The sequence below is a fragment of the Lagopus leucura genome, unplaced genomic scaffold (genome assembly GCF_019238085.1).
Source record: "Lagopus leucura isolate 7727_CA_CO unplaced genomic scaffold, USGS_WTPT01 Super-Scaffold_73, whole genome shotgun sequence".
Lineage (NCBI taxonomy): Eukaryota > Metazoa > Chordata > Aves > Galliformes > Phasianidae > Lagopus > Lagopus leucura.
Window position 1 is genome coordinate 40,642,967 of NW_024962252.1, and position 27,940 is coordinate 40,670,906.

The 27,940-nt window shown below is 36.7% G+C and overlaps 1 protein-coding gene across 1 annotated transcript; it reads right to left on the bottom strand.

Annotated features, from left to right (window-relative positions):
• Nucleotides 1-27,940, bottom strand: GOPC (golgi associated PDZ and coiled-coil motif containing). Its single transcript, XM_042895268.1, has 8 exons — nucleotides 27,644-27,940; nucleotides 14,114-14,278; nucleotides 8,435-8,610; nucleotides 6,317-6,482; nucleotides 5,004-5,099; nucleotides 4,407-4,571; nucleotides 3,995-4,175; nucleotides 1-3,486 (listed from the first exon to the last, which is right to left on the bottom strand). Exons 1-8 carry the CDS (start codon nucleotides 27,938-27,940, stop codon nucleotides 3,368-3,370), a joined length of 1,365 nt encoding a protein of 454 aa, XP_042751202.1. The 3' UTR covers nucleotides 1-3,367.

Consider the following 27,940-nt stretch of genomic DNA (forward strand, 5'->3'; position numbering starts at 1 on the left):
GGAGTAGGCATCTATATTTTATATATAAAAAACAGAAGAAAATGAAATATCAGTCTGAATTAGATACAGAAATCACTGAAGTACAGAAGAGTATTTACAGGCTAATAAAAATATATTCAGCTTAACTAGATATGATACATTTGTTGTTAAATGTTATACCTCCTATAGGAATGACTTTATAGATATTTGGACACGTACAATAAATACTTGGATTTCATTTGATATAATGGTCGATTAACATATATTGAGGTGGATACAAACCATCTTCACTGCCACAAATACACTTCTACAAAGGAAATACTACATAGTCTTTGATCAGAGTTAAATTTATTGCCATTTAGCACTTTCCTTAACTAACATGCTCTTAATTAACATTGGTCCCAGATGCCAACAAGCACTGTCTACCTTTAGCTTAAAATACAGTTGTCTCAATGAAGTTTGTTTGTTGTTGTTTTTTTTTTTTTAATTGGCAAGGAATTATCTACTAGGAAAAAAAATGCAGTTTTCTTTAGAATACTATTTTATTCTTGAAGTAAAAATATATATACATGCCAGTAAACGGTTTCACACTTTACAAAATAAAAATGAAGTCTGAATACTGCCTTTCCTCGGAAATTCTTCCAAGTCTATTTCTTTCAACCTCTGCGGATCAGCAGGACTGAGTCTTCCAGTTACTGACAAAGGAAAAAATACACATTTGTCTACTGAATCTGGAAATCTCAACTTGCAAACCTTTTCTCAATTTAAATATTAATCTCAAAGCATATCAGTATGACTACGGCACAGAAGGATGTTAAATCAGCTGGTACTAAGGATGGAGTATAGCCACTGGAGTGTCTGTGCAAATTCCTCCCATTCAGGGCTTTCTAAACAAAGATTATAAAAACTGCAGGGAAAGAAACACAGTGATGATTTACTGATACCTGATTTGTCTGCTCTTAGTCATTCTCCTCAGCCATTTTCCTTCTGTTGATCCCATACATAGATTAAAAATAGACAACAGACAAAGGATCCAGCAACTTCCAGATGATAAAGAAAAGCGTACAGCATCGTAACAGGTGGACAAGGAATGTCAGGAAAATAACTCCAGAAATACTCTCCCACCTCAGGCTGGAATAGATCAATGGGCTAAATGGAAAATGAGCTATGCCAGAAAGTAAGGAAGATCAAATAAATAAAAAAAATTAAACTTCCTCTCAGATACAGGGAAAATGTGCAGGCAAATTCAGTGCTTTTAAAAAGCTATTAGATTAGTTGGACCAGCCTCACTTCTTACAACTGCAGCAAAATTTTATACTGCTATGATTTTCAAAGACAGTAAAATTACTACTCAGCTTTAAATCACACTCTCTACCAGAGAGCATAGAGTGTTCTAGGCCACTGACCATTTCAGAGTGCATTCTACTTTACTAACTGTGAGGAAAAAATATAATAATAATTAAAAAAATAAAAATAAAAAATACCCACAGCAATCTGAATGTGAAGTTCTAGCAGTGGATTTATCTGCTAATTTGTACCCAACATGCCTGTAATTTCTGATGCATCAGAAAAAGAAGTATGTCTGGTGACCTGTTTCTTCTTTACACAAATTCATTTTTAAATACTAGTGCCTGTGTGGTGAAAACTGTACAAGTTTGACTATTCTAAAAGCCTTCAAACAGTATGCCATATGAGAAAGGCTATTACAAAAAATGAACCAAGTAACTCCACTGAGTGAATGGAACTCATGCATAAAAGCACACACACGAAACAATCTTGTAAATAGCAAAGTTAAGGGATTTATAAATAGAAAAATCTTTGAATAAAGTATATACATTTTTAGGATTTTTCTATTAACATATATATAGTGCTCCTAGGAGAAACAAGCAACCGTGTTCTACATCACAATTTTGAAGGTAAAATTAATTGATGTTACTCTAAAGGCCATCCAGGTTTTTTTTTTCTTTAGGTACATAATATCCTACATATTAACACTTGCAAAAATGTCTTTTCACATTAGTTCCACTGTCACATAATAAAATCTTTTCACATTACAGTCCAACAGCCTGCAAAGCAGTAAATAAGAAAGCTATCTTAGCAGGGTGAAATAATAAATGTGATTACAAAGAGAGTCTGTGTATGGAAAAAAGTTGCATTTCACCTAAAGATCTACAAGGTCAGTTCTTGTATATCTGCAGTTATACAAGAAACTGGCCAAGAAGCCATCCTCAACATTTCCATTTGCAACCATGCCATGGGCTTTTAGATGTACACCAAATAAAAGCTAGTTTCAGATACACTGCTGTTACAAAAACAGTATTTTTTCTCTTTCAACAGTAAGACAATTACAGGTTAATACAATCGCCCAAAAGTAACAGATAGGGCCAGACACTGTACAGTTCTGAGCACCTCCTATAAAGTACTATGCACTTTATTTTCACTTCTTTAAAGACTACTTTGATCTGAAATACGTTCAGTACCTATGGAGAGTACTCAGCATTTCATAAGCTCAAGCTAATAATGACCAAATCAGACAGCTCCACACGGGTAGTAACCACATCCATTGAAGAAAGCACACTGAACTGATGATGTTCAGAAAAGAATACCAAAGGGCACATATAACTGTGGATGTCTTTTTAAACTAATTTTGTTGGTAAAACCCAATAATACCCTGTTTAAATATGCTCGGAGCAATTTTCATATGGAACAATTAGCAGTGAATTAATTAAAATAATAATATCAAAAAGCTCACCCATTATCATGGGTCATAACTAACAACTATTCCATTGTTGCATTTGGGTTTTGATGGCCTTGCTTAAGTAAGAAAGTTTTGCTATTCTGAGAAAACAAAACAAAACAAACCAACATTATTTTTGGAAGTTACAAATCAAAAACTCCAAGTGGAAAATTCAGGTATGCAACAATACAATTCCCCCTCACCTTCCAGAGTCAAAGCTTGTTTCGCAACAAACTGAACACTGGTTGTCCCTTTAAAATATCAAGGGGTGAAAATAAAGCTGGTCACATCTTATTTTCCTTCCTTAGGGATATAACAGAAATTAAAAGCTGAAGGTATTGAGGTTATCTTTTTTAGAAATCCCATGCTTTGGTGCTTATTATTAAAAGGAAATTAGTTTCACATGCTATGTGTTAAGTAGCCATTGTGTGTCAAGCAAAAGACAGTTTTCCACACTTAGAAATGCTCACAATGAAGCCCTGAGGTAACTGCCTTTTTTCCAGGCAACAGTAACAGTTCCCTTTGACTTTTAATTACCATTTTACAACATACATTTGTATACGCAAACTCGGAGCAGTCAATATTGATTATCAATTGTTCCCAAAGATGGGATCTGTCCAGTTGCTTTTGTTTGTTTCTTCCTTTGTTTCTTTAGGATAAAGACTCAGCAGAACGGGTTAATTTGGGTGCAGCATCTCCTAATGAAGCTTCAACTGAATTTCCCAGGTCTCCATTTTCATGTCCATCAATACTTGGTTTCTTGTCAAACACTGCAAGAAAAAAGAAATTTTATATAAGGAGAGAAGTAATCTTGGGAATCGTAGATTAGTGAGATTTATTTCAGAAACCAGAAAATGTCCTGAAAAGAGTGCTAAAAATACAAGCTAATGTTTTAAGCAAAACACTACAGAAGGAAAACATGAACTCTTGACACACATCTCTGATCTAGAAAAAACATACTTGAAGAAGTGAACAAAATAAAATAATAGCTTACAGGGAATTAACTACATCTAGACTAGTCAGGAAAAAATAAGACCAACTGGGAAAAAGTGATTAGGAAAAAAACAATACACAAAACCCACAAAAGTTAGTTAATTCAGTTCTAAGTAAACCAGGCCAACGAGTAAGGGACCAACCAAAAGAGCTTACAACTTACTAGTAAGTTAACTGAATTAACAGAAGATAAATGTTACAATTAATACAAGAACAGTGTTCTCTAGAAACTGGTTTGCACACTGAGACCTCACAATTAAATACAACACTTTTTAGAAAGGTTACCTTGTGAGGGTTTGACATCCACATTTACTTCTTTCCTATTAGAACCTGAATTTGCCCCTTCTTCCAATTCATCAAGATATAAACGATAACGATGTCCACTCTCATCCTCATATTCTACGTTTTCATCATCTGAATCAACTTCTGGAGCAACATACACTACTTCAAATTCAATCTCGCCTCTCTAGAATAAAACCAAAGTAGGAATAAATTCAAGGGGACATAGGTTTAACTGAAGCAATATTGGCCCAGCCTTTTTCTCATAGATTGTAAGACACAACAGGACACAGTGTAAGGTGATGGAGCTTCAGGAATAATACTCTGTTTGACTGAAAACATTAAAAGTCAAGGTAATTCAATAGGCAGAATAAAGGAAGTGCATAAATTTGCCTGTTGTTAACAGGCCCCAACTGACCTGTTGGGAGAGGATAGTTACAGCTTCTTTATGTTTTGCATCTCTTAGATTAACTCCATTTACTGCCAGAATAGCATCCCCAACATGTAGTCCTCCACATCGATCAGCAGGTTGCCCAGGATGGATTTCAGAGATCAGTATTGGAACACCATGCTCCTTCCCACCCTACAGAAAACAAGAATTTTAATCAGCTGAAATGTGCACTGGCAGAAAACCAGCATTCTAATACCTGTTCTTAATGTGCTTATTTCAACTTTTATTGTAGAAACTAAGAATGAATGTTTTGGACAAAAAGAATATCGAAGTAGATGGTATGAGATGTTTCTCTTAATTCTTCTCCCCTGAGAAGAATAGCCAAATTTCAAACTTAGGGCCTAAGCCCAAAACAAACACTGAACATCTAACTTTTACATAAACTTAAGGATTTCACAATCAATCAGAATGAGTTGGATTCTTCAAGTCACACAACTATAGCTACAAATTTACATAATGCAACCTTTTTGATTGCTGTGCTCTAATGATATATTCACTGTTCCATATTTTATGAAGTGCAAATTTAAATTGCTTCTTCTTTGTAATGGAAAATAAAGCATTTACTGTGATTGAAATTCCTAGTCCTTCATGGTCTTCTTTAACTAGCAACACTTTTCTGATTGGACCAACACCTTGACTCTTCTTTAAGGCATCTGGATCCTAGTTTGATATAAAATAAAACAAAACACATAAAAACTCAATAAACTGTAAATACAAACACATGAACCAAAAAGTGATGCATTCCTGACTTTTTTTTTTAATTATTTGTAGAAGGACAGTATATCAGCAACAGACCAGCACCGGGCATGTCAATCCCGAGTGCCTCCTTACAGATAGGTTACAAAATCAGAAAAGGTTTCTTATTATGCACTTCTGACAAGAATAATTATTTCAATTATTTCAGTGATGAGTGTTGTAATTACACGTAACTTCCAAAAGCAAGAAAAGTAGCCATATATTAAAAATATAAAGGGACTACATAAAGGAATGCTGATCACTGTTGGAATGTTGTACGACAAATTGTAACTTAAAGCTAATCAAATGACAGATGCAATACAGTCCCAGAAAAGGGTTTATTCTTGTTATATTAAAAACAAACTACATCATAAGCCATTCAACTTAAGACTAGAAAAGAAGCTAAATTAATCCAAGTATTTATTTTACTGTTGCATTTGTGCATATCCTCAAAATCATACACACACATAAAGCATATTTTATACGCCATTAAGAACATAAGTAGTAAGATCCATCTGAACAACTAAGATATTTAAAACAGGTCAATCAAAGTAATGCCCTTTCCTGAAAGTGTTTGGTTTCATGCACTGAATGCTGGGGATTATTAACAGTTCATGTGCTAGGCTAGCTAAGACAACGTCTACCAAGGCTACACACGTTAAATTCATATTACTACACACAGCAGAGACAATTTTCAAAAGGACTTAGTGTTCCTAGATAAGGCAGCAGAATTGTCTTTCACATGGTCACTTCCGTAGACATGCTATTCAGAATGGATCTGTCCTCTACGATATCCAGCTCTGGGTTCCCCAGAGTAACAAAGACATGGACTTGTCAAGAGTGGGTCAAAAGAAGGGCCACTAAAATTATCACAGGGCTGAAACACCTCCCCTGTGAAGAAAGGCTGGGAATTGGGGTTATTTATCCTGGAGAAGAGACAGGTATGGGAACAGATGATCTTTAACAGTCCCTTCTAACACAAACCACTTTAGGATATAAAATAATTACATATATATAAAAGTGACAGTTAAAAGAACTCAAAAGTGAAGTGAAAATAAGCACAAAAATCAAAGAACTAACTCCCAATTTTTTTTCCTCAAATATCAGAAATTACAGAGGAATGAGTCACTCTTTCAACTTACATGTCCTGGTGGTGCTTGCATTGGTCGTTTTAGATCATTCCTACCTCGACAAGCTCTAATAACAGTTTTGTGACGGTGAAGGTGTATTTCTGCTTCAAGCTGATTCCAGAGCTTGTCATGAGCAGGTCCCTTCATATCTCGACCCAGTAACTGAATCTGTTGAACTCTACAAATGACAAAGAGAATAACAACACACTATAAGGCAACTTAAAATCAGTGCACTGTACAATTTACGCTCCATCAGACTACAGCATGCAGTCATGCAGTGACTAGTGTAAGTGCAGTAACTGCAAGTTGTGACAATGATGAGCATGTTAAACTTAAACAGCCATGCATGTATACAATTCTTCATAAGCTTAAAGGGCTTGTAAACAGCTCATCTACCACACAAAATCCAGAAAATTTTATAAAAAAAAAAAAACAAGAACACAACCCTATGGCTCTTCTTTGTAATGTGAAGCATTTTGGGATTCTTCCTTGTCTAATTAACTGCAAATACAAGACTCTTCCTACTTGGACTACTCTTAACTTTGGACCTGCCTTTGGGGATGCAGAGGAAGAGAATAAACAGAGTTACAGAAGTGACCATTTGTGTGACTAGCACAACCTCTTAAACACAAAGTTGCAAAAAGCAGAAGTGGCTGGGCTTTCCCCATGACCAGAGGCTCCAAAAACTGTCTTCAGAAGACTTATGCAGCTATCTTGTTTTTCATTTAAAAAAAAAAAGAAGAAGAAAGGAAGAAAAAAACCAACATAATAGATGGAATAAGTAATGTAAATTTTAAGGAGGAAATTTAAATCTAGTTGTAAGGGCAACAGACCCACAAGAAAAGATTAAAACTGCCAGCTCAGTACAATGTATTTAATAGTGCTTACAGCAAGATAAGAATTAATATATTGCTGAATCACTACACAAATATAACAAGCAAATTAATGATCAATTAGATGGACAATGCAAGAACATAGTAAAGATAGATGTCGAACACAGATAAAGTGACTGATCAATATCAGTCAGATCAGAACTGCCTCATCATGAACCATCTCTTGTCTCCACAAAATAAGTACAGAAGGCAATTTCTGTACTGCTTTCTTGGCACTTCTGCAGGGATAAAAAGACAACTTAGATGCTAAAGAGTGGGATGAGTAAAAAAAGATCAATGCAGCAAAGCCAGGTGTCTGAGAACAACGGTATCTCCAGCCCACCTCAACACACAGGGCACCCCGAGCCCTAAGCATAGGCACTAAAGATCCTTGCAGACCTTAATGGGACTGGAGAGCTCAGGAATAGGAGCATAATTGTAACACCATGCTGCTAACATAGATGAGAGTTGTATGCATCTAAGTTTACCATAGTTATCTACTGCCAGCTATCGCAGTTATGTTGTAGAAATATCACACTCATATGCTGCCAAATTTAAACCAGCATAACTGACATTACTTTATCTGCACTACTATGCTTGAGCTATCACAGTGATATGTTAAAGTTATTAGAGACCAGTACATGTATACTTTAGATAAACATGTCACAGAACCTTTTCTTGCAAGAGCATACCTCTGCACGTATCCTTCCTGCTAACAATTTTAAAAGTTAAGGAAACAAAGGTTTATAAATAAACTAAGAATAACTCATACTTAAAAATATACTCATGAAGGCTGTGTAACACAGTGATTTACCCAACAGGAAAATTTAAATCTTTTAAATTAAACTTCTGGAGTACAATATGATTTTTGACTGGCTTCACTGTGGTCATTCTACCATACTTATCACTAATACTTATGAACATAGTACAAAACCTAGGAAAAGAGAAACCAACAAATGCTGTGAGAGAACACTTACTGGTTGCAGTGGAGAAGATATTGAACAAGGAAAAGTCTGATTTGGTAACAGAATAATAGAAGGTCAAGAAACCTACAGCATCTATTTATGTCTCTCTAGCCCTTTAAAAACTGTGACTTTATATATATTTGTTGATGTTAATGGTGTTATGATGTCATGGTGTTAAGAAATGCCAGGCACAGATCAAGCACACTGTGCCACATGCTCTCCAGTATTAAACAGAAGTCTTGTAACAATAACAACTAAAACTCATGCTAAGGACATGGATTGATTTTACATGCCTTCCAGCTAGTTCCTTATCTAAGTACTTGGCTGCCAATCTTGCTCCATAAACCTCAGCCTGAAGAACAGCAATGTGTCGACGAAGAGCTTCATTCTCTTTTCTCAGCAACTTCACCTCAGCTTCCAACTGAGCTTCCTTGACTTTTTCCTTCTTGTTAGCTTCAAGTTCTCTCTCCTTAGAAGACAAAAATAAAAAAAAAAAAAGAAGTCAGAAAGCTTTTATCAAAGTTAATAATAAAAGAGCACTTAGTATTTCTGTGTGAAATAATTCTATTTCTAGGACATGCAGGAAACAAAAGTGACTCTGTCACTGCAGCTACTGCAGCTACGAGGAGAGGTGGCCTTGAACTCAACTTTGTGCTCTCAACATTATTTTTATCCTGCTTACAACTCCTGTACATTATGCATATACTATCTTAAAGTCCAAGGACTGAAATAAGCAACAGCACTTCTTGCCACTCTCTGTAGAGAGTCACATTATTGCTTTTTCTTGTGTTAAGATGGGAGATTCGTGCAATAAGAGGGAACATTATTTTTAAAATAAAAAACCACAACATATCTCAAGTGGATAATATTCTTTAAGTATTTTAATGAGCTTTTCATATGCTTAAATGTTCTGTAAGTTTTTAAAATGACCATTATTATCATGCAAACAACCAAGAAATGTCCAGCCAGGGATATTTCCAAGTTAGATTCCTAAGACCACAAAAATAAGACTAGACATTTTATATATATGATGCTACTTACCCTGACAAAATTAAAGAGATATAAGTATAAATTAACTTCATCACAAAAAAATAAAAGGAAGAAAGAAAGAAATCTATCACCCTTCACTACCTTTCCCCTCCTCATGAGAAAAGAATTACGGAAATAAGAATTACTTCCACAGTGCTCCACCACAACGTACAGATAATGCATAGCCATTATCTTTTCTAAAACCCAGATCACTGGAACTAAAAGGAATTAGCACACTCAACTCAACTCATCATCCTACTAAATCAGCTACAGGAGGAGTTCATTTGATTGCTTGTATCTCTTGTATCTTGTTTTATATCTCTTTTACAAAGCAGCAAGAACAAACTCAGCAAACAGCAAACCACGAAAACAGCAGACACAGAGGATTTATTACTGTTCCATTTTAACTATGCTTGCCCACTGGAAAAAGCAATAAGAACTAAATTCACTAAAATGCATTTACTTGTATCAACTACACTACTAAACAAATAAAACCATGAGGTGCTACTAAAGAAGCAACAGGACAGAAACAAAATTTTACAGAACTGGCAAGACAAATCTTTTAAGAAATGGTGAATGTATTTTTTCATTATTCCAAGCGTGGATAACAAAACAACAGATAAGGGTTGTATTAATACATTTTGAACAATTAAGCCAGGTTGCTACATAGAAACCAAAAAGAGGTATTTTCACAACATGTATGTAAGCATTTGTAGTCCTTTGCTAGAAAGACAACTGTGGATTTGGTGGACTCTACTTCTCTTTCATCTGTTAAACACCTGTATTCGATTCATCTAACTAGATACATTACACATCTCTATGTATTGGCCAAGAACTGCCCAGCACATTGCTCAGAAAGTGTGAAACAGAGATTCTTGCAAGCACAGTAATTCTTACACTGACCCAGCTTCACATCCGGTTTGACTTGATACATACATTACAAAACCTGCCACACAGACACATCTGGTCTCTGCTTTGGGTTTGGAGTTGTCTTGTGAGATGACTCCAACTACTTTCCAACAAACCTTTTTATGACCTGCAGAATACACTCATAAATCAAGAATTCTGGCTAATCTACATTTGAAGAACAGTAGTTTCTATAACTATTCCAGTTCTCTCTGCTGTAATGATGGTTCTGGGCTATTTTAATATATGTCTACTGCCAGCAGCTGGAAGGCAATTACAGAAATTCAAGGGTGCCAAAACACTGTGTTGCATCTGACACATACTTCAGCTGTAAGAAATGTTGCAGTTCAGACACAATACTCATTTTACATTAGCTGGAGAGTCTGCCTGCAGCTAGCATTTATTTTAGTTATATACATATTGCCAAGACTGCATCCAGGTGCAGGAACAGTACAGGCCCACTGTCAGTGTAAGCATTCTCTTTTAGGAGTCCTTTCATTTGAAAATTTGAGAAAGGACTAGAATTTGAAGCAGGCGTATGAAGGTACAGCACTTACACACAGCACTTCCTCATTAGATATCATAAAGTAGTCAGTTTAAAAACAGAGTTTTCTTCTGAATTTGATTCATTATCTAAATTCAATTTAAAAGAAAATCATCTGTTATTTTCCTATGTGGAATAACTTTTAATCATGCATTTTAAATGGTGTATTTAAAATAGGAGGAACAACATAATCCCAGTTTTCTTCCTATTTTCTCCATTACTGTGACTGCTGCTCTGTGACCCAGAAGCCACTGGACTCTTTTCAATTGATCACTATATGAAGAAAAGCTGAAGGTCAGCAGTACAGAATCACAGAGGATGTACTGAAAGGATAAGTCTTGCCCTGAGCAACTGCTGTGTAATGTGATAAAAGACTCCAAATATGTGTTTTTTTTTTTTAATGAGCATGTTAAAGAATCATGTTTCTTGCTTTCTGGTGCTCATAGCATTACAGAATTTTAGTAAATATAAAGAACTGTATTTTCTGCTGCTAATACAACAAATAAGAAAGCAAAAACGCAACTGCCATGTTGAGAATCAAAGCTTACAGCTATCAGATGACCAGTGGCTTTCCAAAAAAAAAAAAAAAAAACAAAAAAGGAGCAATGATATTGAGGTTGAGGTATACAATGTAATAAAAGTAGAAAAGCCGTTTGAAAATTCTCAACTCTATCACTGGGAAAGACTGAAAAGGAGAATCTACCTACAGGCTGTTAAACAGGTAAGTACACGACATACATTAAATCACACCCATAAAAAAGGACTGAAAAAAGAGAAAATAAGGAAGAACTATCAGAATTTTCTATCAGACGAACTAAAAATGCAAATAAAGTTCTTCACGCAGCACTTTGCCAAGTGACAGGAAGATGGAACAAGACAGATCCGCCTTGCCAGTTTCTGAGGCCAACATATACAAGTTGTCACACAAAACAAAAGCACTTAATCATTTAAAAAAAGGGGAGGGAGCAATCAGTATACTTACCAATTCATCCACAGAAAGGACAGACTTAAGACAGAAGAAAAGAGTTCCGTAATTAGAGAAACAGGTAATTGGAGCTTTAAGAAAGTGCATTAAAGTAAAAGACCTATTTCAAAAGAAACTTACCAGCAGGTAAATTTTATTACAGGGAATTTCTAAAAACCAAACTGCTGTAATTGCTTTTAGTAGCAATTTTGGTATTTCATTGTGATTATCATTAAAAACACCCTAACCTTATTATAGTATTGAAAACAATACTTTCTCCTAAAATACCAAGAACTATAAAGAACAGCACAATAATATGAAAAGCACTGTAATACTTGAGAGGGAAAAGCAGAAGAAGGTAATTTACTTGCTGTCTGTTCTGACATTTAAGAAGCCATTTAACTGATAGGTAAATAAGCTACATGGCAGTTTTCTGAACATATCACAGAAAAATATGTCTTCTATAATACAGTACTTGATACTGACAGTGGATTTTTTCATTTCAGAAAGCATAACGAAAGGCATTTTACAATAGTGACTTACAGGATGGTGAGAGATAACAAAAAAAAACAACAAATTGTTATGCACAAGAAAATAAATCTATTATGCAACTCCATTCTCATACTAAAAACGTTATCATGCTTAGACTAAGCAAACACATCACCCCTAAAAGCTACAGCTTATAGTGCCCATATTTATATAAAGAATCTACATACAAAAGAAGAGCGGTTACAGTTAATAAAGAAAGCAGCAAATTAACTGCTACAAAAGCAGTTTATTCTTACACCACATACACTATTGACACAGTCTCTCTTTGGCACAGAGACTTCTAACTGCCAGAAGGTCAGCATGACAGTTTTTATTTACCTAAAACTCAGACTTCTCATTTTTACTGTCATTTAAGAAAGTTCAATTTTGCTTGCTCAAGCTATATGAAACTTCACAGATTTCTGTATCTACAAGAGTTTAAAAGTGAGCTTCTCTCCACTGAAACTATAAAATCCCTGAAGGCAAAGTAAAAAAACCTCAAAAGATTAGCCCTCAAGTCTATAAAAAAAGAAGGAGCTACGTGTAAATAAAGGAGAGAATATCAGCCTAGACTGTTAGCAAATTCAACTTCAACATGGATAAAATCTGAAGCAATACAAGAAAAAAATGTACTTATTGTTAGTTGCCTGAAACAGGCTGAGGTCACTTGCATGGAGATTTAATATATCTTTAGAAATTGCTTCTAACAAAGTAAGGAGAAAGAAACACATTAGAAGCATGACTGCATCACTCAGCAGTTAAGTCTCACTAATAAAATTTAGGAATGAAAATCATGTGCTAAAAATTGGTTGGCTAATCATTTTGCTTCATGTAAACCTGAAGCCTAACACTTAGAATATGTGGGTGGTATTTAACTAACTCTTATTTACATGTCCAGTTAATAATGGCTCTAAAAAACCTTTAGCTATAGCTATAATTCAATACAGACTAAACTATGTGCGGATAATCCAGAAAATATTATTCTTTATACTGAACATGCAAATATGTAGATGTAAGAATACAGCTGTAATTCACTTACACCCTTCGGATGTGAAACCAAAAGAATTTGGGATAGTCTTATTTAAAGAACAGCCTAGATGGCCTGAGAGCCTATTGCTGTGTTTTATTTTACATTAATTAACAGGACAAAATAGCAGAGACTATTTTAACATTTCACAGATGGTGAGACTTGCTATTTGGAAGGAACTTGTGAAGCAGTTTCAAAAACAGCTAGATGGTAATCTTTGAATTATGCAAAGAGTTAGAAATCAGAACCTAGTCAGCATTACACCACTTCCTGATTTTAAAAGTATCAGTATTAGAGTATGAATCTTTGCTGCAGATAGTAACAAGGCATACTATATTCTGGATATCAGTCAATGCTAACAAGCTCCACAGTTAAATTACTGTTATCTTCTGGTATACATTCTAAACGTCTAAGTTTCTCAAAACCATATTTCACAAAATTATCAGTTGTCTATTGGTCTTTTTATGACAGTATGTGGAATATAACAATGGAGAGCATCTGTAGCATTCTAAAAGAAAAAGTACAACGGAGAGGACTGTGACATCATCTGCCATCTCCTCCTATGGCAAAACAATCCCATTCCTACTCTTATACTCTTGCTACATCAAGAACAGATTTTTACTTCTAGACTGTTTTATAACATGTGAAGATTTGGTTGTGTTTTTACATTGGAAGCTACCATCTTTCACAACTTCTGCTGCCAGAAAAGCATTATAATTCATCACAATATTTTCTTACTTTGCTTTAATAAACTGCTCAGAAAAGTTCTACGTAAAACTGACTTACATTCTTACTTATTATTTTTAATGGTTCCTAAACACTACCAATAAATCTTATTTTAAAAAGAAAAAAAGTGAACTCTCTCCAACATCTTTAGCATGAAAATTTATAATCAGCTTATTCATAACTCACAAGGAAGAGCTGCAGACAGGAAAGGGGAAAGTACAATCCTCCATTCAAGCCACTGTACTCACCAGCTTTGCCTTAATAGCCCCCGAATCCACATTCTGACCAGTTTTGGCATGTAGCTGAAGTTGGACAGCATGAAGCTGCAAAAGCTGATCGTGGACTTCCTTTTCCAATACTGCTTTCTCTGCCTGGGTTTCTGTCAGTTCAGACTTCAGATCAACTAACTGTGCCTGGAAGATAAAAACCATTGTAGTAATTAGAAAAATGATAATATCAGAACTGACACACACGAATATATCTTTTGCTGGCACATTTTACAGCTAAATGCCATAATACAAATAACAGTACATGCTGTCATGCGTTCCTCTGTAGCCCTTCACAAGCACTCCATCATTTGCAGGCTTTTTTCCTCTGCATTTTCTACTGCATCCATCATCCACAGATCAAGCATTAAACCACTGCACTTGTGAAAATAACAGGAGCTGGATTTTTCTGACAGAGGCCACGACATCTGATGCTGATGTCCACTTTGACACAGAATTCTGTCATTTAAAACTACAATAGGATTTACAATCATAGCAACATGCATCAAAGCACTATTCATACTTTAATACAACTACATCTTACCAGAAAAAATATATATATATTGACCAATATATTAACGGAATTATTAAAGCAGTGCTAAAATCAAAGAACCCAATTCACAACAGATCTACTATCAACAACTTAACTGAAACAGCCAATCAAGTAGGCAAACCAGAAGCCATGAGTTAATATGTCCCTAAAATGTTTGTAGAAAATCACAGTCATGAACTCTAACATGAAAAAAAAAGAAAATTTTTGAAACATTAAAATACAGTCTACATGCATACTTGTAACAGGAATAACAGAACAAATATACATTTTTACCAGGCTACCTGCTATCCATAAGTTCAAGTAGATTTTTGTAAGATAACCTCAATTTTTACAAGCTTTAAAGCTATTACCTACCCATGAAAACACAGCAGATGCCAGGGGAGAATTTTGATCATGTTTTGTACTTTAAAGGTAAATTCAGATTCTATTTTTACTTGCAAAAATCTGGAACTTAAAAGCAAAATGGAAAAGTCACCAATTCTTAAAAAAAGATCTCACATTAATGCAAGGTATTTTAGATATTTAATAACACTATCCTGATGTTCAAATTCACATTGAATACCAAGTCAACGCTCTTCCCATCCAATTACCTTAGGCTGCTTTAAAAGGTCCATATCAGTGTTAAAAAGCAGAAAGGATATGAATATCAGTACTTACTGGGTCTAATTAAGGTATCTAATTTAGATGGACAGCCTCCTTAAGCTTCCAGCATAATTATCAGACATAAGTAGGCTCTTCCAGAGGCGATTCAAGAGCACTTCAACTACACAGCAGCTTGATGAGACAGGTCAAGTCAACCTCCAGCTCAGTGCTATGAAGAACAACGTCCCTGGCTATTCTGCCTTACCCAGTGTCTCAAGGACAAGAGGGTGGGAGAAACCCTGCCAATGAGCTCTGCTGCCTTCTGAGTGAACTGTCCAGAAGAGCTCAATAGCTCTTTTATATCTATATCTATTATATAATATCTCTGACCACTTCCACGGAGCCCCTACAGATCAGGTTAGCATTCAGCTTTTGTGTTGAAGAAACTGACTGCACACACTTTCACTTTCTAACCTTTGGAACGACAAGAAACCTGAATAATTTGTAAACCTTCACAGAATTCTAAAGCAGAAATTGCCTTCCACAGTGAGATTTGGAAAAGGGAGTGCCAGGTGACCTACCAAGGCCTTTATCTGCTCCCCCTGAGCAGAAATGGTAACAGAATAGCAAACAGTCTTCTGGGGAATGTAGTAATTCTTCTCTTCCAGGACAGGTGCCTGCACCTGTAGCACCAACTCTTTAACTCCCAATGCACTACATGATGTTATGATATGGAATACCGAAATCATAAAACCATGACAAAGGCCTTCAGTATGACTCTTGCTACCACTGGTTTTTAATCCTCACTTCCCTCAGTTTACATTATAAAGGAAAGCCCGCTGGAAAACCAGCAGTTCCATATATTAACTTTTGAAAGATGCTCAGCAAAACAGGAGAGGAGTCAGAGGCAGAAAATGAAGCAAGGAACACAAGAATCACAGATGCAGACACGCATTCTGAGAGTACCACTCACTGCATGAGGCTGTGGTACTGCACAGGAGCACAATATCAGACCCTACAAAGATTGTGTTTCAACCTGCACAAGCAAAACGAGGATAAACTTAAGCTGCACAGGCAACTGCACCAATCCTTTTATTGGCAACTTTTCAGATGCGCTCTCCAACAAGGCCACTGAAGGTGAGATGTCATGCATCTCCACGCACACATCTCAATATACCTATAAATGTACTGCACATAGAGCAGGTCAATGGTGGCTGCTCTAGCACTTGCTGAGAAGCCAGCTGGGGGCAAAAGTAACACACACCTACAGGAGACCATTTAGCTTCATGGTTACGAGCATTTAGGAGAAGTCAGTAAAGAGAGAACAGAAACTCTCACTCGTAAACAGTAATGGACAGAGGTTGAAGGGAAGGCTGTCTATTTAACATCCTTACATCCTCTAACTTGCTGAATCAGTCAGAAGAGGAAATGGGAGAAAAAGGCTTTTGAACAGAAGGACATTCCTTTCAACTTTCAAATACTTACTTTACTTGACATATGAATCCAGCAGAACTAAATTATAGTTACAGTCATTTTACACCCTCAAAATACCATTAGAAGCTGTAGCTACATCATATTTATATAAAACCCTTAATCCATAACTAAGGATTATCACTAAAACACGTTTGGTAAGTTCTAAAAACTACCTAGCTGTTCATTTTCTATCTGCATTATTAACAGAATAACTGCTTTTATTGTTAAAATATTTCTAGATTGACACTGGGGGAGCAAACACAGCTCCTCCTCTAATGTTAACATCACACAGCTTTAAACCAGAGAGTTTTCACAAAGCTAGCAATATAAGATAACCTAAATGTGAATATGTAGTCATAGACAGAAAGCACATTATTTTAATTTAAAACACACAAAAATAACAACAACAAAAAACAACATAGCAAAGATGATGTATCATCATTAATCTTCTGTGTGACCATGCCTACAAAGTACGTACTCCTAACAGTTAATAAATGTGGTGTCACTGTAATGCACAAGTTAACTTGAAGACACAAAATTTATTACATGGGAATTATTTTTATATGTTCTAAAATGCTACATGTTTTTCAAGATCGTATGCTTTAACTGTTAGAAGGTCCCAAGACAGAAGCAAGAATCATATGTAATTTAATTCAAAAGCTCAAAAACTTACAAGTCTTTGAACTGATCGAGCAAAATTACTACATTTCTAATATTACATATAAAATGTTAAACTTTATTCCCATTTTAACTAGAAGAGATGCTGGAGTCCTCTACTACTAATCCAATAGAATGAATATAAATGGTAAATATATACCAAAAATATAAACAACAAAACCATTATAACACCACTGTCACAGGTCATGCAAAGGCAGAAGATGTCCTTCCTTTTGAGACCCACCAGTACTGAAGGAGAGGACAGAGAAGAAGAATTAATCTGCAGCAAACAAAGTTTCAAAAATCACAGTAACTGCTCATATTATGGGCAGGAAATATCAGATCATTTATCCTCTTCCACTGAGGCACAAAATCCTCTTTATTTAACATGGTATACAACTGTGCTGATTAGCAAGTATTACACAGTATTGTATTGATTTATAAGCAGAATAACACTTCAGTTTCTCTGCTAACTCATTTGTGAGTCCATACACTAAGCAACATACAGCCAGCAGCAGGACTGAACTGCAGCTCAGGGAAGCATGATTCCACCAGGGAAATCTTACAGCACTACAGCACAGTGAGAAGAGAACTGAACACAAAAGACGCTGTATTGGCACAACTCTTCTACCCTTTTATTCTCAAGGGTGTTGGAAGGTCAGTGCTTTTTGGGATATTTTCATTTCTGTCTCTGACTTGATGAAGTCCTCCTGTACTCTTCCTACACCAAGATTCAAAACTGGAATTAAGTGCCAATGGCAATGGGAAGTGCCTGGTTTTAGGCCTTAAAATGCAAGCCAAAACTTACCGAAATCAATTAAAAAACATTTAAGTTTCTTCTCTATGAAAGGGAACCAGGCCATTTGCTTCAATGCTTCACTTTTCCCATTACTTTTGTCTGTGAACAATAGATAGTAGTTTTCTGAAATGTTCAGAGATCCATAAATGTATCAGCTCAGAAATGACTTCTAACCAAAAGCGCTGAGAAGTTACATAAGCTGAGTCAGTATGGAAAAGACTTGAAGCACTGTCCTCAAGCACAATCACCGATTTCTCAATGTATATCAGAGAAGTGCCTGCTAATTTCTTTGTATTCACTGTTCCACTCATTTACACTGATTACAATTGTCAGCTGCACAAAACCTACCCCGTGGTTTCTTACCTTTTTCTCCTCACTATTAAAAATTAAAGGTACATCCATGTGTTTTTGTTTCGTTTTGCTCTAGCTCCAAGTACCAGAAAACACGTGCTATTTCAGAAAGAGCAATTGCTTCGTGTTACCTTCGCACTGGCATGTAATCAATCTACCTTTAAACTCTAAGAGATAAGTTTGTGATTCAAGTAAATTGCAGATTTTGGTCAAATTAATTAAACAGTACAGCAGTATATTTGTCTTCCAAATGATCTAAAGCGCACAGATTATAATCATGATTTGTATCTCACTGAGATCTTACACCTATGAAAACTGAAACCGGGTATGAAGTAAAATCACTCAAGAATTTATAAATGACTTTTTTTTCCCCCATAGGAAATGAAATAAATCACAGCCCTAAGTAACAAACAAGTACTTATTCCACAGATCATTCAAAAGTATTACTGAAAAAATTAAAAAAAAACAAGAACAACACAAAACAAAAACAAACCTCTCAACAAAACATACATAATGACCTTCTTCTTTAGCTGTTCACATTTCTTCTTCAAGTAGCTACAAGTTATAGGTCCATATGTTGCTATCAATATAATTGCTCATTTTAAATGCATTTACCTGCATTTACAGTCATTGAGTTGTTTATGTCTTACCTTGCATTTTTCATTTGGAGGGAGAGGACAGTCTTAAAAATCAAATAAATATCACTGAGGTCTCATTATTTCATACCATACTTTGTAATTTCTTCAGATGTTGGTCAGAAAAGAAAAATACGCAAACTTCTGAACATAAAAGAATAAAAGCGAGGACTTTGCCCTGGACGACATACAAAGTAAATATAGGAAGGAAATAATGAATAAATGTAACATGAAAAGGAAGTACAGAAACATTTGTGTATAGAAGGGCACAACAGGAAGCACACAGATGGCATACTAAAACCACAAGTTACCAGCTTTCACCATCAGCAGAGCTTGAATGAGGAATCAGAAGATGGCAATATCGTGGTCTCCTAGACCCAAAGCTTCAGAGGGAGCAAGCCCAGAATTACAAAATCGTGGATAGTGGGACGATGGCAATTAATATCACATTAACAAGAGGCAACCTGCCTCTCACTTCTGATAGGGAAAGCAGCTGCAGAGGGGGGCAAGCAGATTGCTGACAGAAGAAATCAAGTAATGATTTTAGTTTTGGGAAAAGGTCTTTCACTTTCTGAGCAGAATAAGTAACAGTTGCATTTGATTTAATGGATATGAAAAAATAATACTTGGCCATTGCCCAGACATGAGAACTAAAATCAAAGCATAGCTGAAATGGAAACAAGCTTACAGGTCCAAATGTTATTTGTGCAAAGCAACGGCATCACTCACCCCAACAAATAGAAAAAAAACAAAAAAAACCTTAATTCTCTCTACACTGAATTGTAGCAAGTGATTTTTGAGGCTTGTAATGACACACTTTTCAGTATCTCAATTTCTAGCTTACATTAAGAACATTTTAAGTATTGTACAAATGATGAGGCATTACAGACACATTAGAAAACACAGATTTCCAGCAAAGGAAAGCTAAGCAAAATAAAAAAACTTCCACTGTAGTAATACTGCCAGTGAGTAAAAGCCATAAGCCAAGCAGTCATTAAATGTCTTCAATGTAACAAATATTCTTTAAAGATTTTTTTAATTTGCCTTTAATCGAAGGTCTAGCAAAAAGAAAGACAAAAACCAGGATCATTTTGGTGTTAGCTCCCTACACAAGGCAACCATTTTATCTGTATGACTGAATCTCTCCATTTCACCTTCCTTCCCTGCTGATTTGAGTTGAATTGCTGTTTGAGTTTCAAACAGGCTCACTACAGGGTAAAGCTGCAAACCGAGCTGCCTGACTCTGCTCCAACCTACCAAACAAAACCAGGCATGGACAGAAAGGCAAAGAATGCCATGGTGTGGAAACATCACAGGAGAGAAACAGGGGTGATAAAACTGGATGGTCTTAGTGAGTCAGGAGGGTGCTCACTATTTGCATTAGAAAAAAAAACAAAAACAAACACCTTTCCTGACAAATGAGTCAGAAGTGAGATTTCACTAGTTCCATTGATTCTGTTATTGATAAAACAGCTTGTGTGTGCAACTTTGACAAGAGTTAAGGTTATGAGAAAGGTCCCTGTCAGTGGATCTTGCTGTGGGAACAAACCAAAATTCACAGACAGATAAAGCCTATGAGGTACTTTTATTTTTTCAATGCGTGCTCATTTGTTTATACCAGGCTACAGAAAGTTTACCAACAAATGTATTTATGCATTTAAACATTTGCTCCTGATCAGGATCAGGAAGTAAACACTGCACCTACTCTTTGCATTCTGCTTCAGTATACGCAAAAAAAAAAACCAACACCAATATCAAGAAATAATGCTCACATTCTTTCGGGGCTTTTTTTTTTTTTTTTTTTTTTTTAAGACAAAAATGTTGCATAGAGGCAAAAATAGGTTAAAAAACTGATCATATTTTACAAACAGTGAAATCATTATTTGTAAGTATTCCATAATATTACACAACTGTGGGACAGAAAACAATTTTTCAAGAGCTGACATGCAACCACTGCAGCTTGTTGCCCAAACACACGCAGATGCAGACACAATATGAGGAGGTCTGGCAGCAGCAGAGATGGGGAACGCATTTAGGAAATGGACGGCCAACATACTAACAAGTTTTCTTGGGAACCACTGGACTTTGGCATCAGCCAAAGATATTATCAAGCAAAGTATTATGCTTCTCTAATAGCTGGGAAAAAAAAAACAATAATTGTGCAGTATACCATCTGTGTCTCTTCTTCACTGAACCATACTTAGGCCACAGCTCCCCAAAGGGCAGGACTATTCCACCGCTCCCTCGGCCCTGACTTATCTGCTTCTTTCTTCAGACTGAGCAATGCTTGCTGCAACTTCTCACAACTCTACAAAGTTTGTAGGACTTGTTCAAAATAGAAACCATGACACAGCACACAGCCTTATTCATTTCACTGTGCTCTTTGCAAAGCCGAAGTGACAGCACTGTACAAAATACATGTTTCTGAATAAATCATACACCTTGGAATCATAATCCCGGATGATCAAAAAAAAAAAACCACTGACTGCAACAAAAGCACAGAATGCTTACCTCTTATCAATGACAAAAATGAGTAGCTCGTCTCAAATCATTTCAAGAGGCTGAATTTGCAAATTTTGTAATGAAATTGTTCATTTCATTATTTTCAGGACCCCAAAACAGGACATGTGACATCAACTTAAAATTAACTAAAAGCTCATATGGCTAGTAAGAATGCTAACAACAAAACTTATAGCTATAAACTTCCTAAACAAATATGAAAGCCAACACCACACACATGGGAAAAAAAAAAGATTTTCCCTTGAATTTAGTGTAAGTATGGAGGTAGCGTTGGCAACTCCCAACAATTAAACAATTGATAACATAACAACATTTTAAAGCATCTTGTAAATGTAAAATTTGCTTTCCATTTCTATGTGAATTGATGCATTAGTTCCCATTTCTGTGGCAGTGTACAGGAACTGCTGAGTTACAGCCTGAACCAGTCACTGAGCACCTGGAAGAGACCCTGTCAGTGCTGGGAGCACAGGTGGAGGCAATTCACCCATGATCAGAAGCCTGGCTCCACCCCTCTTAGATTCACTTAAGCGTTGCCTGCCACTAAGGAAAGATCTCTTGCTGAGGATCTCATCTTTGTGGGGTTTTGCTGTGAGCCTTGATCTTCACAGTTGGGTGAGCATTCTTCTTTTGTAACATCTTCTCATTGCACTGGTCTTGCTGCTGTTACAGCCAGTCACTGATCTTTTTCATCTCTTTCATTAGAATACGTGGTACTACAGCAACATATCATTACTTCATGCTATTACTTTGTTTTTCCTTGATATCAAGTACATGTATTTTGTCAGGTTTTTTTTTTTTTTAATATTACTGTAAATTCTGTTTGTACTTACTTAGAGGTGCACAAATCACAACTTTTTTGTAATTGCTGGCAGTACATTGCTACCAGCCATCTAATTCCTGAATGCCTCATAAATACACTTCCAGTTGCCTATGCTTCTAATTGCTTATGAGGAATACTGAATGCAGTTTTTAGAAATCATTTTGGTAGCTTTATCATTGGCACTATTTTGGAGGTCAGACTAGCTACGCAGTATAATTCATTACACAAAACTAAGAGTTACAAACTAAAATACCCCCATTGCTTAAAATTTGGATCTCCTACTAAGTGAGAGAAAAAGAGAATACAGTTCAGCATTTGACTACTCAATGACTGAAATTAAGGTGAGCTAGTTAAACATGATTACAACTCCATGACTTTTGATATAAGAAAACATGAATTAAATGCAGGTCATCTCTTTAAAAAGGTGAATACTGTACTTCCACTGCCTGAACATCTGCAAACTAATCTAATTCTAAGATACAAGCTGTATCACATCTCATTCCAGATAAACCACATTCCATCCAGTACCAACAGTTTTCAATTTGAAAAGAGAAAAAAAGATTCAAATGTAGAAGTGTAAACAAAGAAGTGACACCTCAGGAGGAGATGGACAATTTAAACACATTTGAAAAAATAAATTAACTTCCTTTTCTTACTAGAAATGTTTCCAGTGTTAAAGGCACATCTGTCATAGGGCAAAGAAATACCTTGGTTATATGTAGGTGCAGTTCAGCTTATTAGTCAAAGGAGAAAGGGGATTAAAAACAAACCAAAGGACCTTTGTACTAAAGTATATGGTCCAATCTTGGTTAAAAAGTACTCCTAACCAACAAAGGAGTTCTGCAGCATGCTCCATAAGATGGACTCAAATTATGTGAAAAACCACCATACATAGCCACCTACGGTTGGCTTTTTTGGGGTATTGAGTTGCTTTTTTTTTTTAAATAGGGATCTTCAAGTTACCCACACACACTACACATGCTTTAGCTGATACAGCACAAGTTACTTAAAGAAATAAGAATTCAGCTTAAAGGAATTTCCTCTTCTAAATCTACTAACTGATTTCCAGTTCAACAGTAACAAAAATACATAGGCAAATAACCTCTTAGACATTTGCTTAAATGCTTTCTTAAACTCTAGCCTGCAGTTAGCTTAACCCAACTACTAAGACATAGGGTGTGCTCTACCAGACATTCCATTCCAGTTTGTTCATTTAAAAATACAGAATTAGGCTGGCAAGCAAAGTGGCAGAGTCAAGCTCAGTTTTCACCAGCACGTTAACATACTACTTTTACTTTCACTGATTTTTTTTTTTTAATGAACATTTAAACAGTGTCAGTCAGCATCATATTTTTTTTTTTTTCAGCTCAAATAATATCTGAACAGGAAAGATAAATCCTATGAACTTCCTCTCACTTAGAAATCTGGTCTCTCACACAGTGACTGTTAGCTTGCATCTGCTGACAGTAATGCTGAGAGACAGAGCCCAAGAAAAATCTCTTTTAAAATGGCTGTCATCTCCTTTTGTTCTAACAGCCTGAGGCCCTCGCTGTCCTCCATTATGATACATTCCTGCACTCGTTTAGCACACTGTATGCTATGCTGGTCAAGTCAAGCTTATCTCAAAGACAATGGCTTCCATCACCTAACAATTTTTTTCTCTTTGATAAGCTACTCCGTTCAAATCTGTGACCAGCAGGAAAAATATGAAAATAAATCCTCCTTCTTTTTAGTTTAACTTAGGGTCATAAATGTTATTAGTATAATTACAACCTTTCACCACTCTAAAGCCTGAGTAAACTTACCTGCATACATCCGCTGTGCATCTGCATGCCTTCAGGCTCCTTCTGATAGTAACCAACATCTCAAGTGATTGCACATCCCTTCCTTTATAGAAACCAGCCTTGTCCTCACGCACTTTTTTCACTGTTCTGAAATATCCCCAGCACAATATTTTACCTAAATTCATCTCTGGCAGTCTGTACACACTTTTGGTGTATACAAAAGTGCCAAAACACTCTTCCATGAAACTTCTACAGCAGGAGCTTCTATCTACTCCAACTAAAAACTAACTGAAGTGTGTCTTAAAAGCAATTACGCTAATTCCAGAACAGATATTAAGCTGATAAAGCACGTTCTGAATTGTGTTTCTCTTTTCTTGCCTGTAAAACTGTGACAAGGGCAGACGATTCTTCTCAAGGAAATAAAACCCACAATCAATAGAACAATATTCCCAATTTTTATCATTAATTTTTTTGTACCTACATAAATAATGTCATTCATGAAAACTCCAAATGAAAGTGCACAAGCACTATAATATTATAACTTCAAGCTGCTAAAAAAATAACTGCAATTTTAAATGTCATGAAATATACCATAACTTGCACCACAAAAAAGAGAATAAAGTCACTGATCATCCTAACTTCAGTATTAATGTTCTTGAGATTTTTCAATACGTAACTCTGTCCTTCATTTTGGACAGAGATTTCTGACTAGAAAAAAAGACAAGACATTCATTCTCAACAGAGCAGCTCCATCTTTCAGAGACTTTAAATGGTAGTTGTCATTTCAAATTTATGACTAATAATCATGAGATCCTATCAACAACTATCAAGACAACACTATAGCCTCCTAACGGTCTATTTCAGATAAAGCTTCCTATATGGACACAGGTATGAAACCTAACACTATTATCAGAAATAAAAATATTTCACAAAATAAAATGTTATTTTATTCACTAGCTCTAGATTTTTAGTATCAATTAGTTCTCACTCTAGACACACTAATAGCTATATGATTAAAACTATGAACTGTGATCCTTTGCTCTTCAACTCATTCAAGACTAAATTACAGTCTGTCACTATTTATGTGTCCAAGCCACGGATGATTTTAATTAGATACCAAAATACAAGGGTTGCTTCAAAAGTAATGTCTCCTACTTTATTATGCTGGCCAACAACATCAGAGGTGATGTTGGTGGTATGGCAGTAGAGGTTGAATCTTCCCACCAACATTCCATTACATTTTGTCACCTCGTGACAGACAGCAGCAGAGGGGCAGTCTGACAGAATGGCGTGTGACACAGAAGTGTAGATGAAGCAACGGTGTGGAATTGAGTTCCTCCATGCAGAAAAATGGCAACCACTGACATTCATCCACACTTACTGAACTCTGACTGAGAGCAAACAGTGGATGTGAACATAGTGAAGTGGTGGGTGGTAAAGTTCAGCAGCAGCAACAGTGCGTCACATTCACTGGCATACATTTTTACAAGGTAGGGCATGCAGGCTCTTGTTTATCACTGGCAAAAAAGTGCAGCTAATGGTGTTGAATGTGCTGAAAAATAGTGTTTTGTAATTGAAAATTTGCGCTATTAAAAAGTGTTATTGTGCTCTTTGTATCTGTGCCAGTTTCCACGGAAATAAAAAGGAGGCGTTACTTTCAGAGCAACCTTTGACCTTTCAGGATCTAACCTTTATAAATTCCTTTCAAAATATTTAAGCATGAAACAACTTTTCAAAGACGTATTTACAAAGTATTAGCTCATTCCCTTACACTGATCTGAAAAGTCATCTGCTTTACAAGTCGGTACACCCACCAGTCCTGTGCAATATGCAATAAATGCTAATAGTCTACTATAAACTCATAAATCTTATTTTACTATGCCTATACAATTAAGTGTGCTGTACAGCTTGACAGCATGCATGCAAACTGTGTACTAAAGCGTATTCAAGTCTATCGCAACATAAATACGAAGAATACTGTAAACATCACTACAGTGAGCACTGTGATGAAATAAAGACTGCAATTAGCAAAACTTCCTTAATGAAGTATTTATTCTACTGTGAAATAACCCAATGCTCTGTTAAGCTCTACTGGTATTTTGCATAACAAGGTTTTCATACCAGGAAGAGATCAGATTAAAACCAAAGCTAATTTAGTTACTTTATTTCCTACTGGAAGGAAACCCTTCAGAAGAGCAAGTTACTGTCAGAAGATTCTTCAATTCCTTCATTGCAATAAGCAAAATACAAAGGACTGCAAGAACCGACACCTCTGGCCTGTCCACTAAAACTTTTGCAACACGCTTACCCACCTGGCTTTCTAAGCAGCTCTCCTTATTCCCATACTTCAAAGCTACTGGAACAAACAACACAAATCTAAAAAGCATGGTCTATAAGAGATACTGAAGATGCTAGCAATTTTTAGCCTAGGGCAAAGATAAACAAATGAAGACTTCTCAGCAGTCCTGCAGCACAAAGACTATTCTCGTCACAGAAAGACAAGAAGGCATCTAACATCTACACTCTTTAATGACAGCCAAAATGACATCCAAATATACTACAAAAGGAAGCCTCAAGTTGGAAAGCAGCTATGAAACAGAAGAACGTAAAATTTCCCAGATTCTCCCTCCCGAGCACTCCAACTGTTGCATAAATCACAGGATCCCATGGCCCTACCTCTTGAGTAACATCAGCACCAGCCAACTCAGCTCCAGCAGATGCTTCTTCCTTCCCACCCTTACTGAAATGCCGGTTTAGACATGAAGAATTCATCATCCTTGAGGTCCCTTCCCACCCATTCTGTGATTTCTATGAATAGTTACTCTCCTCACAGATTGTGAGATCTCAATTATGAGTTCGACTCAGTTCAGCAGGGGGCAATCTGATCTGCTAGGAGTATGAAGAAGGAAAAAAGGGTTTTTTCAGGCCTTTCCCCCTTTTTTTTTTTTTTTTTTTCATTCACTTGTAGACAGGAATAACATTCTAACTGCTGCCTGTAAGCTTGAAGATTCTTGATGCCTTTGTCCCATTTTGCAAGGATCACCAAGCTTCCTAGAGACATAATGCAAATACAATGCCAGCCAGTGGCATCTGCTGCTCAAGATGCTTCTTTCATCACCAAAGACAACTTTTTGTCCCCACAAGCAACTCCGTAACAACACAACCCAAAGCCGGGGATCCGCTGGGCCGGGCCAGGCTCCCGTGGGACAGCCGCCGTCAAGCAGCTCCGGCCCTGAGTGCCGAGCGGTCCGGCTGCCGCCCACAGCAGGCCTCACCCTGCCGGGGGCGGGCAGCCCCAACCCCGCAGGCCCCTCAGCACCCCGCCGCCGCGCCCTCACCTCCAGCTTGTGGTTGATCTGGGACACGGTCTGCGCCTTGTGGCAGAGCTGAGCGAAGCAGGAGCTCAGGCTGGTCATCTTCTGCCGCCCCTCGTAGGTGATATCGGCCTGGTCGGGGTCGATCTCGCCCAGCAGCAGGTCCACGTCCACGAAGGCCTTGTCGAACTCCTTCTCCAACACCTCCAGCCAGCGGAACATGGACACTCCGCCGCCCGGAGCCGAGGCCGCGCCGCCCACCCCTCCGCCGCAGGCCGCGCCGCCCGGCCCGCAGGAGCCGACGCCGCCCGCGGCCGACAT